General features: G+C 33.7%; 1 protein-coding gene across 6 annotated transcripts in view; it reads left to right on the plus strand.

Annotated features, from left to right (window-relative positions):
- LOC134688209 (suppressor of lurcher protein 1-like) overlaps window positions 1–1,176 on the plus strand; it is a 152,628-nt gene extending 151,452 nt beyond the window's left edge. For 4 of the 6 annotated variants that reach the window (XM_063548681.1, XM_063548685.1, XM_063548687.1 and 1 more), the window contains one exon: window positions 470–1,174. In XM_063548681.1, coding sequence (XP_063404751.1) covers window positions 470–630 — 161 coding nt within the window. In that variant the 3' untranslated portion in view covers window positions 631–1,174. Of the gene's footprint in view, window positions 1–469 lie in introns of all 6 variants that reach the window. The other 2 variants (XM_063548684.1, XM_063548686.1) reach the window with 2 other exon arrangements.
- Window positions 1,177–15,323: the final 14,147 nt, after the last annotated feature.

Raw genomic sequence — 15,323 nt, forward strand, 5'->3', positions numbered from 1 at the left:
CAAGAAAATGTGGTATGGTTGCCAATGAGACAACTCTCCACAAGAGACCAAATGACACAAAAATTAACAGCTATAGGGCCCTGTTTGGCCTTCAACAATGGGCAAAGCCCATATGACATAGTCAGCTATTAAAAGGCCCTGAAATGTCAATGTAAAACATCTCAAATGAGAAAACTTATGGCCTTGGTGATGTACAAGAAATGAAAGAAAAACAAATATGAAACACATAAACAAATGACAACCACTGAATAACAGGCTCATGACTTGGGACAGACACATACATACAGAATGTGGCAGGCAAAATTATATAAAAAAGGGTAAATATCATGGAAAAATAGAAGAAAAATATCTTTAATGACAAGAAAAACAGTCCACAAAACAAGCAAGGAACAATATTTTTATTAATCAGTCTCTTCCAAGACTTTGTTTGAATAATGATGATCATAATTAAAAACTTTTATATTTTCAGTTATAAATGAAGAAACAACTTTTTCCTCACCTCCAAAGAGTTTGGTCGGGAATACTGCTAATTCAATGTATACATCATACATAGACAACAAATGTTACTGTTTAGTATTTTATTTAGTGTTGACATTGACTTTACAATTTTTGACTGTCTGCACTTTATGATAAAAAGTTGATATCCTTTAATCTGTGATAAAAATATAGTTGATAATGAATTTGAAAAAAATTATTGAAGGAAAAAAAATGTAGAAATGATCTTTGGTCTATTTCTGGCTTCCTACATACTAGAATATTGAAGCTTTTTGTCTGTTTTAACAAATTCTAAAGAGAAACAAATATTGCCTTACCTTAGTATGCACCCATAGAAAGCAACATCTATATTGCAATTGAATATACTCAAAATGTGCACCATCTCTAAAACTGATTAATCAGTATGAAAACATGTATGACTCAATCATAATATGTTTGTGGAAATTACTCATTAATTTCTCAATGAAGTGTGCTTTTCAGGTCAATGTAACCTTAAAAGAAGCTGATGTAATATTTTCTTGTATAAAACAACATTTCCACAAAACAAAAACACTCCCCAAATTAAAGAAGTTACACACTTTTTTCATATATTTTTATTGGGTGTTGTACACTTTTGCCCTTGAAACTTTTGGTATGTAATGCAATTTTCTATTAATTTATTCATCAAATGATATGATTAAAATTCTTTTTCAAAGTCATCATTAGAATTAAAGCATAAAATTTTTAGTATAAGATTTTTTTTTGAACTAATAAATACATGCATATCTGTTTTTTTGTTTTAGTTGCCTTCTGAAGGGATGATATTTGTATAAGTCAGATGGCATTTATTATGGATTTTACAGTTTCCAGTGGGCAAAAATTATTTCAAAAGCTAATTAAGGTTGCAGACTTATAATGTGTAGAAATGAAGTCGCTCTAGTTAAGTTGTTTATTTTTTTTGTCACTTTATGCTTCTGATCGGTCTTTTGTTGTCAGAAATTTAAGTATAAATTCATATTTGTTGAATTAGAAGTGAAAAAAGTATTGTTCTAAATATGATATACAATTCTACTTTCAAATGACTTATTCTAGATAATAACAGTTCTGCCTTGTTTTGGGTACATAGAAATAGAAATATTTATTCTTTATTTCAAATATAAATGCACATATCTTTAATATTTCTCTAACCAATGCACTAAAACACAGCACACCCTTGTATCAGAACAATGAAATTAATTTGAATGTATGGTCTATTCATAAGATTTTGGAAAGAAGGAACAATTAAATTTGTTGTGTTGATTCCATGAAATGAAGCAGGTAACTTATTTCATTGTATAACATAGCATACCATGCACTGTTTAGGAAAAAGAAACAAAGAAAAAGATCAAAATTGCATGAACATGTCATTTTAATAAAATTACATCTTGCTCTATTGTTAATGTCGCCTAAAGCTTTATATGTATTATAAAGTTCCAGGTAAACTCTTGTAGAGAGTTGTCTCATTGGCAATCATACCACATCTTCTTTTTTTTTATCTTAACACATGCAAACAATTACCTAGCTTAGAAAGTAAGTTGATGTAAGGTTTATATTGCACTATAGAGTTTATCATATCTTCTATGCAAATTTAGTTTAATGCTGTAGCTATGTAAATAGAGTCTGCAATTATCCATTCTAGTTACATAAATCATGTGTATATTTAATCATAGAATGATATTTGTTATTGAATGACTGTTGATGTGGAACATATCATTGTTAGAAATTAAAATCATATTAGAGTTTCTATTTAGACTTTACCACAAAGATTTTTTTAAGATTAAGTAAGAATACAACATTTTAATCAAAAAAAATTGTTTAATACAGAGTTTGAACCTATTTAAAAATTGCTTTAACAAAATATGCAAGGTCAATGATGGACCTTAGCTATTGCATATTTTTCTACCAATTAAACTTGAGGCTACTTGATTATATGTATTTGTAATACTAAAATGAACTGTCAATATGTTCATCAAAAAGTTAAACATAGAGCTGTTGTGTTAGTTTAATATTTTATTTCTAGTCAAACTGTATGTATGTTATTTATATGAAAGAAATCATTATGTATATACAACATGTAATCAGATTTAATCTATCTTTTTTCATACATTTGATCATTAAAGAACAAATACTGAGTATTACTTTCTATTCCTTTACTTTTAATACCCATGGTTGAACCCCCATAAAATAATTAGCATTAGACCAGCTTGATTCTTATGTGGATAGCTTCAAAGGTTGGTTAGTATATTGCTATCTCATCAGTTGTGTCGTTTAGTGGTCAATGTATTGGTGATGCGTTTATTGTATGTCTTGTGAAAGCAAGATTTGTTTATGTGCCTTAGATCATCATATAAGCATTATACTAGCATTTATTGGTTTTTCATTTTATTGGTACTAGAACATGAATATAAGGTTATAATCTACCAAACTGTTAAAAAAAGGTGAAGATCTTTAAGAATCATTCAATACTCACATGTTCAAAAGAAACTGACAACGCCATGGCACAAAATTATTAACGAGGTAAAGACCAACAAAAGTGTGCTAAACAATACATAGATGTTAAGCTAAAGACTAAGCAACATTAACCCCATAAAAAGATAAAAGACAAACGCAGGTGCTTCTTAATGTTTAGCAGATTCTGTTCCAGGTGTGGAACCAATCTGGTTGCTTATGCGATGTGCAACTTGGAGATCAGTATCACAAGTGATGTCACGATCAAAGAAAAGTGGACTTGATAGTGATTACATTTGAATCTTAAACATACTTATCTGTGACACAGATATTATAATTTCAAGTTCGATGGAGTTGATGCGTTCAAGTCTTGAAATTTTGAATTATTTGAAACATATGATTAAAACATGATGTAAGACTGAAGAAAGTTTTGAGAACAGCAACTCTTTTAGTTATTATTAGAGTATAATGCTGCTAGAATTTCTGTGATATATATATTCCAATATCAAAAGTAGGTAAGGCAAGTAGGAAGTCAAGTGTCTAACTATCATAGGAATTATGAGTACCATTCCAAAATCCTGTTATCATAGGAGTCTGATTAGGTGACTTGATATCTGAAAACTGAACTAGACATAGATGCAAGATACAAAACTAGAGGTCGAAAGCACACTATAAAATAATAAATAAATATTTATTTCACATATTGAAATGATCATATTACCTATAGTTGCCGGATTACGCTTTTGTGTTTTGGTCTGTTTTTCCTTAACTATATGCACTAGGTCTATATTTGGTGTTGTATGATTGTAAGGCATACATGTCGTAACTGGCAGGTGTCATCTGACCTTGACCTCATTTCATGGTCAAGTCCATATCTCAGATACTACTAGCAAAAGGTCTAGTATATTTGGTGTATGGAAGGACTGGAAGGTGTACATGTCCAGCTGGCAGGTGTCATTTGACTTTGACCTCATTTTCATAGTTCAGTCGTTATAGTTAAGTTTTTGTGTTTTGGTCCGTTTTTCTCATTCTGTATGCAATAGGTCTATATTTGGTATATGGCATGATTGTTAGGCGTACATGTCTAGCTGGCAGGTGTCAAATGACCTTGGCCTCATTTTTATGATTCAGTGTTCAAAGTTATTTTTTTTTAGTTTTGTTCTTTTTTTTTAATACTATGAGCAATAGGTCAACTTTATTTGGTGTATGGAAATATTTAATGATTACATGTATACGTCAGTCACGCAGGATAAATTTGACCTTGACGGCATTTTCACGGATCATTGCTACGTGTTAAAGTTTTGTGTTTTGGTCTGTATTTCTTCAGTAAACTATAAGCAATAGGTCAATTATATGTGTTGCATGAACGAATTTTTAGCTGTACATGTCTGCCTGGCATGGTTTCATCTGACCTTGACCTCATTCTAATGGTTCAGTGGTTATGTTAAGTTTATGTGACAGTTGTAATAAAGCTTTATATTTAGGACTATCAACATAATATCAATGATAAGTAAAGAAGGCGAGACATTTCAGCGGGTGCACTCTTGTCGTTTGTTGGTGTGCATACGTGTTTCTCGTTTTTATATTTAGATTAGACCATTCGTTTTCCCGTTTGAATGATTTTACACAAGTCATTTTAAGGCCCTTTATAGCTTGCTGTTCGGTGTAAGCCAAGGCTCCTTGTTAAAGACCGTATTTTGACCTATAATGGTTTACTTTTATAAAGTGTGACTAGGATGGGGAGTTGTCTTATTGACATTCAGACCTCATCCCCTTATATCTACCATAGGTCAGAGAGACCTTAAGTCTTTAATATAAAGTCCTTAGACTATTGTTAGCAAATTAAGGTCAAGGTCAAAGATCAAGTTCGTGTTCTTTATTTTTTAAATTTGCATGTCATCTTCGTTACAAAGAACATGAAGAAACTAAAAAGGTTCATATTAAGAGGCTTATATAATGGTTAACACAATGGTGCAACTTCAATGTATCAAGTCGAAGTGTTTCGGTGTCCCCTTATATAAGTGTTCTCCCCTATATATTAAAATCAGCACAACTCCTCAACCATTCATGTGAAAGACCTAAGGCCTTTCGGTTTAAGATCAATTACATTAAAATTGAAGTAAAGTTCAAAGGTCATTCCGTCGTTCTAGATTTTGAAGGTTGCAATTACTTGATACTGGTTCATTATAAAATCATTAGATTCGAAGCCATGGAATTTATAGGACCAACCGAAAGTGACAGTATTTAAACCTAGAGAAGAAATTTTTCACACTAATTTAATGAAAAAGACCTAGAAACCAGATGTTTTTAGAATCAGTTTAAAAATCCTGTGAACCAAAAGTGATATCTTTAAACACTTAGTGTTAAACAAAACATACTTTTTTTGGTTGTATTTGCAAATCTGCTTATGAAATCGCTTTCCAGACTTTAACTTCATCAAAAACTACCAAAGACAACAACACAATGAAAGTCAAAGATGTATAGGTACATACAGACAATAACATCTGTTTGACTAAAACATTTGTTTAATATATTTCTTTGTAAAAAGTAAAAACTCAACATACTGAACCCCGAACAAAATTTAATGAGGAAGGTCCCTAATCAAATGGCAAAATCAAAAAACTAAAACACATCAAACGAATGGATAACAATTGTCATATTCCTGAATTGGTAAAGGCATTTCCTCATGTAGAAAATAGTGAATATAACCTGGTTTTATAGCAATCTTAACCTCTCACCTGTATGACTCGCATCAGATTCCATTATATTGACAACAATGTGTGAACAAAACAAACAGACATACTAAGTAAAAACGCCAAAAAGGGGTTCAGCAGTCAGCATTGTGTTATAATCTTAATCCGTTTTAATCTACTGTTAAAATTGTAATTTACTGTGTATATTGTTGTATTCTTGTCAACAATAATAAGATATGTACCACGGTGGGTATGGTTGTCCTGCGAGAGAACGTACTGTGCTGGTGATTCAGTCCTGACGGGTGCTGGTGATCAATGAAAAGATGTAAACATTGATTGGTTAAATATTTCTCAGTGTGTTTGAATTTGTTTGTTAGCCTTTTGGTCATGAATTTTTGTCTCTAATATTTAATTAACTGTGCATTTGTATTCAGATATCGCAGATCAAATTTATTCGTTCATTGTGTAATTATACGTTTTTTGATTGAGTTAAGTCTGCCAATTGATATTTTATCGTATGTTTTTCTATGTTGTGATGTTATGCTATTGTTTCAGAAAAAGGGAGAAGGTTTGGGTCCATTAAAACGTTTAATCCCGCTGCAAATGTTTGCACCTGTCCTAAGTCAGGAATATGATGTACAGTAGTTGTCGTTTGTTTATGTAATATATACGTGTTTCTCGTTTCTCGTTTTGTTTATATAGGTTAGACCGTTGGTTTTCCCGTTTGAATGGTTTTACACTAGTAATTTTGGGGCCCTTTATAGCTTGTTGTTCGGTGTGAGCCAAGGCTCCGTGTTGAAGGCCGTACTTTAACCTATAATGGTTTAATTTTTTAATTTTTAAATTGTTATTTGGATGGAGAGTTGTCTCATTGGCACTCACACCACATCTTCCTATATCTAAAGACGAAAATGATGATTTTTGACGTTTTCACTCATAAAAAATGGAAGAAAACAGTTGAGATTTTTCAATTTCGTTTCTTATGGGTTCATATATAAACCATTAAAAAATTGACCTTCTAAACTGTTTCAGTAAGCGTAACACAAAAATGCTTATTTTCAGAAAATCTGGAACTGAAAAAATAAAACAAAAATGCTCATTGAGTCCGCTTTCTATACCGCAATCTACACGACAAAAACAATTTTGTGAAAAAACATTGCAATTTATTAAAATTTAGCATTTTCTCAATTTATTCATGTCCTGATACTGTGCTGGTGGGTCCTGTCATTGTGCTGGTGGGTCCTGATACGGTGCTGGTGATTTTGGATAAGAAGTTGGTCATATTTGAAACAAATGTTACAAAATCAATAAAGTTAGCCAGATAATTGATGCCAACAGGATCTATAACTCCTATTTTATCTCTTGTGCATCCATTTGGCTGTTTAATATGTGTTTTCCAATGATCTGAACTTGTATTACATAAAAACATAAAAGGGCAACATCTTTCGTCCAATATCAGATAACAATATATAGTATCTAAAATAAGTTAAAAATTCCACAATACTATATAATTCATTTTATGTGTCCATTTGTTCGAAAAAAGTCGAAAAGAAAAGACTTTTTTTAATGTCATGATTATCTGTCTTTCCAGATCTATGCTTAGCATTTATTTCAGATGACATGGACTCCTCACCCTGATGACCCTGCTGCCTTTCATAACTTTATCCGTATACATATATTAATAGATAAACAAAAGGCTGCAACACGTATTTTTGTATTTAAAATGATTCGTTGTAACGAGAATATTTGTGGTGAATGGAAACTGCATGCGAGGGTCACAATCTTAAATTGCTTATAAATAATGCTGGACCCAGTTTCGTTATCTGATTTGAATTTTCTAAAGTGTGCAAGGTAGATAGACATTTTGATTTTTTTAATCAGTAATGAACCAGTGTGTTGATCCCATGCTAAACATAACAAAAATCTCTGTACAAAGGTCTGTGAATTCTCTACAAAAGTAGTGATTTTATTTCCACATAATTCTCTTTTTCTACTAAATACGAATAATGAACTATAAATAATAATGCTTTGCAAGAAGTTTCCCCTTAAAATTTGTACAAAATTATATCTCTATTATTCATTGTCTGTGCTGTTTTGATACTATTGCAGTTTGCACATTTCGGAATTGACAGGCCACAGGAGCGTAAAGCGTACACGAAAAGATAAAATATTGATATAAGTACTTAATTTGCATCTTTGAACCTCCACCCCGGCTTGTTTTTTTAGGAGCCTGTTGTGTCTAAAAATGGTCGATTACAGACAGCCGAGTACGCATTTTCCAGGCGTGTTATTGTTGATTGTTAAAGTTCTGAAAACGGATATATGGAAACAAAAATGTTTGATATATCTGGCTTTAGATTCAGTTTTTTTTAAATATAAATTAAGGCTACATTATAATATAATAATTCTATGAATTCACAATATAAAAAAATGCAGAAAAAAAAATGAATGAAGTGAAATATATTAGCAAGGAGTCATTACTACAGAGATGGTGTGTTTGACACACAAAACTTAAAAGCTTAGTGATATTTCCAATATTAAAATAAAAGTGTATTTTAGTTGGGTATTTTTTCCATTTACTTATTTTCAATTATAATCAAGGCACATTTTATTTTTATTCATGAAAAATATTTAAATATAGAAAAGAAGGACACATTGTTCACTTCCTCCCCCGTAATTCTTTATCATTTTTTTTATTTTGAAATGAAAAAGCTAAGAAATCTTAATTTTGTTAGTGTTCTCTAGGTTATCTCGTCTTCATTCTCTGACATATTCTAGCCTGCCCTTTCATAAAATAGTGATTTTTTAGTGTTCTATCGAACTTTCGAAAACAAAAATACCTGATAACCGTTTAGACAAAAACAAATATGTTGGAAAAATCTAACAGCAAGTGATTCTTAACAGCTATAAGATACATTTTTCTTTTACAATACAACTTTTAAATCTTACGGGAAACTATTCCAAGCTTTCACTCTAACCTCGCTCTAACTTATCCCCATCCCTCCCCTACCCTCACCCCATCCCCCCAAAAAAACACCAAACAAACAAACCCGCGATGCTATTATCATTCTTAAAGTTAGCACTCAATTGTTCACAAACGAATGTATTTTGAGCTGCTAAAGACATCATTCAAACGCTCAGAAAGTCCTTTGTTCTATATTTTTGCTCTCCATTTTTATGTAAAACCTTTTACATTTTTATTTTATAGGTTATTGTTATAGGTCGTACGATGACGTATGGTTTTTAACACATACTTCCTTTGGTTTCTTATGGAAATTTGTCCATTGACAACAAACATACCACATCATCTACTTTATATAATTATTGTATAAACTAAAACGTATTTTGGTGATCTTGCAAAATGATCGTAATCCCGAAAATCGTAAACATATTTTCTTATCTTAAAAGGGGTCAAGAAGGGTTCCATTAACAGGCCAATAAATAAGATTACAGTTAATTTTTAATTTTTTTTTTTTAAATAGGGGTATTTTTTCTCTCATAATAAAAATAAACAGATTCACAACAATGTTAATTTCAAGAAAGCAGACAACAGCTAATCAGTCAATAACCGTACAGCATCAATGATCTTGAATATATGCCACTTTTAGCTAAAATATAAAAGCACAGAACCAGGACATAGGAGCACAGAACCAGGACCGTTTTTCTTATCACCAGCAAAGCGTCAGGACAATTCCGTTTAACGAACTTGCACGACTTTTGCAATATAATATTGTTGTAATATACTTTGCATGGTACTTATGACACATCAGAGAAAAATTAAGCAACAAAACAGTCGTTTTATTGCCGTTCTGATACAAGTAAACAAACCCACCAGCTTAGAATCAGGACCCACCAGCACCCGTCAGGACCAAATCACCAGCACAGTACGTTCTCTTGCAGGACAACCATACCCACTGTGTGTACAGTTTATGAAGATTAGAAATTTATTTTTATACAATTCATTTATGCGTAATGGAACGAGTACATCATAATTTTCTTCAGAAGTTACACTATCACAATGATCCTCCTTTATTCCATGATTATCCAATGACACTTCTTAATAAGATAACGTATGTCTCCAATGATAATTAATTCGTTCATGGTATCCCGTCTCGAAAAATGTTTTATGTTTCAATGTGTTGAAAGCATTAATTAGATGAATATCATTTGCTTTTGATATCGTATCTAAATTTCAATCACATGCATAAAAAACATGAATGTTCACCATTGGCGATATGTCCTAATCACTAGATTCCATAACATTCAATCTCGTAAAGTCTCGCTCTGAAATTTTTTGGATCACCCCAACACTTTCCACATCCTATATAGACGCGCTCTGATGATGACAAAGCGAGTGAATGTGGATATTGAATTCCAATGTTATTCACACAAAAGTATGAAACGAATTCCCCATCGCTGTTCAAAATATGCACTACATGGATCATCCAATCCACAACCAAAATAGTATCTAATGATGTAGCGAGTATATCTATTGGTGTAAATGGGTTGCCTTTGGTATTGACATCATGATGACCAGAATAGATCCTTTCGATATTTCCGGTCTAGCCTATAACAACTACTCTCCCCCTAAATTGTTTATCTAAGGAATCTACTACAAATATATATTGCCGTTACTTGTGCTTGTTACTCTATAAGGATGTGTAAATAACGGTGAACTGGTACTATCGTTCTCGTACATAGTTAGAACTTTTCCTGTTCCATCCATTTCGATAAGTAAACTTCTTCTTCCTGGTGAAGATCTAGCTGATACCAGAACCTTCTGATCCTTGGTGATATGAATATGCGTTGTTATGTACGGCGTAGTATCAAATACAGAGTTTGTAAGTTTTTGTGTGCTTTCATTGATCACTTTCAAACTAGTTTTGAGGGTTGACACAAAAATGCTGCCTGATATGTCAATTAATAAGCCACCAATCTTAATGCTGCTCATTCTTGACAATACCTTGACGTTGTCGTCCTCAAGTGCAATGTAGAGTTATAATTTATTTATGTTGTCAGTCATCCATAGAGTGCCATCAGGACATCTACCAATTATATGGACATTTTCTAACTCTATGGTCCATTGATTTGATGTATGTGAAGTTAGCAGCCGGTTCGTTATTCGTTATTCGATATTCAATATCCAACCGGCTGCTAGCAGCCAGTTTGATATTCAAAATTAAGTGAAAAATCATAAGAAAATTAAATACTTGATATCATAAAACGCATGATTTTCATAGTAAAAAGGACTGATTAGATACGTAGGAATCATAAAAAGACCTTTTCAAGCTTTCGTAATTTCTCGTTGTCCTTGAATATAAACCCTTTTCCGTGAGACTTATTTGTCTGTATGTATCATAGAGTTTTGCCACAAAAACGACTTCAAAGATGTACTTTTGTGTATAATATTTCTTACGACAAAAAGAAAAACCAATAACTCCAGAAATATTTATAACTATAAATAGAAATATATATGGAAAGCCAAAAAAACAAAATTTCAGTCAAAAAATGTCAAAATTTTAGGACAAAGGGCACAGGGTGATGGTGAGAGCCCCCTGATCTCTCAATCTTTCTAATAATTAACAGACATTTAGTCAATAGGTAGATACAAACGTGACTAAAAGGACTTTAGGTACACTTCCGGTCTTCTATGTTTACGGAGCGCCCAAAGTGCCAGTTGGATATTCAAAATATATAGCGAAAACCTACCCGAGACCGCTAAAATGAGGTTGAGACCCCCCTGGTCTTTTAATGTCCATAAAACTCAACCAAATCATTGACCCTGTATATATAAAGATTGTATTAGATGGATTTTTCAGAAAAACGTCATCTTCAATATCTACGGAGGGCTAAGATTGTCACTTTTCAGTCAAAAAATGTCAAAATTTTAGGACAAAGGGCACAGGGTGATGGTGAGAGCCCCCTGATCTCTCAATCTTTCTAATAATTAACAGACATTTAGTCAATAGGTAGATACAAACGTGACTAAAAGGACTTTAGGTACACTTCCGGTCTTCTATGTTTACGGAGCGCCCAAAGTGCCAGTTGGATATTCAAAATATATAGCGAAAACCTACCCGAGACCGCTAAAATGAGGTTGAGACCCCCCTGGTCTTTTAATGTCCATAAAACTCAACCAAATCATTGACCCTGTATATATAAAGATTGTATTAGATGGATTTTTCAGAAAAACGTCATCTTCAATATCTACGGAGGGCTAAGATTGTCACTTTTCAGTCAAAAAATGTCAAAATTTTAGGACAAAGGGCACAGGGTGATGGTGAGAGCCCCCTGATCTCTCAATCTTTCTAATAATTAACAGACATTTAGTCAATAGGTAGATACAAACGTGACTAAAAGGACTTTAGGTACACTTCCGGTCTTCTATGTTTACGGAGCGCCCAAAGTGCCAGTTGGATATTCAAAATATATAGCGAAAACCTACCCGAGACCGCTAAAATGAGGTTGAGACCCCCCTGGTCTTTTAATGTCCATAAAACTCAACCAAATCATTGACCCTGTATATATAAAGATTGTATTAGATGGATTTTTCAGAAAAACGTCATCTTCAATATCTACGGAGGGCTAAGATTGTCACTTTTCAGTCAAAAAATGTCAAAATTTTAGGACAAAGGGCACAGGGTGATGGTGAGAGCCCCCTGATCTCTCAATCTTTCTAATAATTAACAGACATTTAGTCAATAGGTAGATACAAACGTGACTAAAAGGACTTTAGGTACACTTCCGGTCTTCTATGTTTACGGAGCGCCCAAAGTGCCAGTTGGATATTCAAAATATATAGCGAAAACCTACCCGAGACCGCTAAAATGAGGTTGAGACCCCCCTGGTCTTTTAATGTCCATAAAACTCAACCAAATCATTGACCCTGTATATATAAAGATTGTATTAGATGGATTTTTCAGAAAAACGTCATCTTCAATATCTACGGAGGGCTAAGATTGTCACTTTTCAGTCAAAAAATGTCAAAATTTTAGGACAAAGGGCACAGGGTGATGGTGAGAGCCCCCTGATCTCTCAATCTTTCTAATAATTAACAGACATTTAGTCAATAGGTAGATACAAACGTGACTAAAAGGACTTTAGGTACACTTCCGGTCTTCTATGTTTACGGAGCGCCCAAAGTGCCAGTTGGATATTCAAAATATATAGCGAAAACCTACCCGAGACCGCTAAAATGAGGTTGAGACCCCCCTGGTCTTTTAATGTCCATAAAACTCAACCAAATCATTGACCCTGTATATATAAAGATTGTATTAGATGGATTTTTCAGAAAAACGTCATCTTCAATATCTACGGAGGGCTAAGATTGTCACTTTTCAGTCAAAAAATGTCAAAATTTTAGGACAAAGGGCACAGGGTGATGGTGAGAGCCCCCTGATCTCTCAATCTTTCTAATAATTAACAGACATTTAGTCAATAGGTAGATACAAACGTGACTAAAAGGACTTTAGGTACACTTCCGGTCTTCTATGTTTACGGAGCGCCCAAAGTGCCAGTTGGATATTCAAAATATATAGCGAAAACCTACCCGAGACCGCTAAAATGAGGTTGAGACCCCCCTGGTCTTTTAATGTCCATAAAACTCAACCAAATCATTGACCCTGTATATATAAAGATTGTATTAGATGGATTTTTCAGAAAAACGTCATCTTCAATATCTACGGAGGGCTAAGATTGTCACTTTTCAGTCAAAAAATGTCAAAATTTTAGGACAAAGGGCACAGGGTGATGGTGAGAGCCCCCTGATCTCTCAATCTTTCTAATAATTAACAGACATTTAGTCAATAGGTAGATACAAACGTGACTAAAAGGACTTTAGGTACACTTCCGGTCTTCTATGTTTACGGAGCGCCCAAAGTGCCAGTTGGATATTCAAAATATATAGCGAAAACCTACCCGAGACCGCTAAAATGAGGTTGAGACCCCCCTGGTCTTTTAATGTCCATAAAACTCAACCAAATCATTGACCCTGTATATATAAAGATTGTATTAGATGGATTTTTCAGAAAAACGTCATCTTCAATATCTACGGAGGGCTAAGATTGTCACTTTTCAGTCAAAAAATGTCAAAATTTTAGGACAAAGGGCACAGGGTGATGGTGAGAGCCCCCTGATCTCTCAATCTTTCTAATAATTAACAGACATTTAGTCAATAGGTAGATACAAACGTGACTAAAAGGACTTTAGGTACACTTCCGGTCTTCTATGTTTACGGAGCGCCCAAAGTGCCAGTTGGATATTCAAAATATATAGCGAAAACCTACCCGAGACCGCTAAAATGAGGTTGAGACCCCCCTGGTCTTTTAATGTCCATAAAACTCAACCAAATCATTGACCCTGTATATATAAAGATTGTATTAGATGGATTTTTCAGAAAAACGTCATCTTCAATATCTACGGAGGGCTAAGATTGTCACTTTTCAGTCAAAAAATGTCAAAATTTTAGGACAAAGGGCACAGGGTGATGGTGAGAGCCCCCTGATCTCTCAATCTTTCTAATAATTAACAGACATTTAGTCAATAGGTAGATGCAAACGTGACTAAAAGGACTTTAGGTACACTTCCGGTCTTCTATGTTTACGGAGCGCCCAAAGTGCCAGTTGGATATTCAAAATATATAGCGAAAACCTACCCGAGACCGCTAAAATGAGGTTGAGACCCCCCTGGTCTTTTAATGTCCATAAAACTCAACCAAATCATTGACCCTGTATATATAAAGATTGTATTAGATGGATTTTTCAGAAAAACGTCATCTTCAATATCTACGGAGGGCTAAGATTGTCACTTTTCAGTCAAAAAATGTCAAAATTTTAGGACAAAGGGCACAGGGTGATGGTGAGAGCCCCCTGATCTCTCAATCTTTCTAATAATTAACAGACATTTAGTCAATAGGTAGATACAAACGTGACTAAAAGGACTTTAGGTACACTTCCGGTCTTCTATGTTTACGGAGCGCCCAAAGTGCCAGTTGGATATTCAAAATATATAGCGAAAACCTACCCGAGACCGCTAAAATGAGGTTGAGACCCCCCTGGTCTTTTAATGTCCATAAAACTCAACCAAATCATTGACCCTGTATATATAAAGATTGTATTAGATGGATTTTTCAGAAAAACGTCATCTTCAATATCTACGGAGGGCTAAGATTGTCACTTTTCAGTCAAAAAATGTCAAAATTTTAGGACAAAGGGCACAGGGTGATGGTGAGAGCCCCCTGATCTCTCAATCTTTCTAATAATTAACAGACATTTAGTCAATAGGTAGATACAAACGTGACTAAAAGGACTTTAGGTACACTTCCGGTCTTCTATGTTTACGGAGCGCCCAAAGTGCCAGTTGGATATTCAAAATATATAGCGAAAACCTACCCGAGACCGCTAAAATGAGGTTGAGACCCCCCTGGTCTTTTAATGTCCATAAAACTCAACCAAATCATTGACCCTGTATATATAAAGATTGTATTAGATGGATTTTTCAGAAAAACGTCATCTTCAATATCTACGGAGGGCTAAGATTGTCACTTTTCAGTCAAAAAATGTCAAAATTTTAGGACAAAGGGCACAGGGTGATGGTGAGAGCCCCCTGATCTCTCAATCTTTCTAATAATTAACAGACATTTAGTCAATAGGTAGATACAAACGTGACTAA

The sequence above is a fragment of the Mytilus trossulus genome, chromosome 10 (genome assembly GCF_036588685.1).
Source record: "Mytilus trossulus isolate FHL-02 chromosome 10, PNRI_Mtr1.1.1.hap1, whole genome shotgun sequence".
Taxonomy (NCBI): Eukaryota; Metazoa; Mollusca; class Bivalvia; order Mytilida; family Mytilidae; genus Mytilus; species Mytilus trossulus.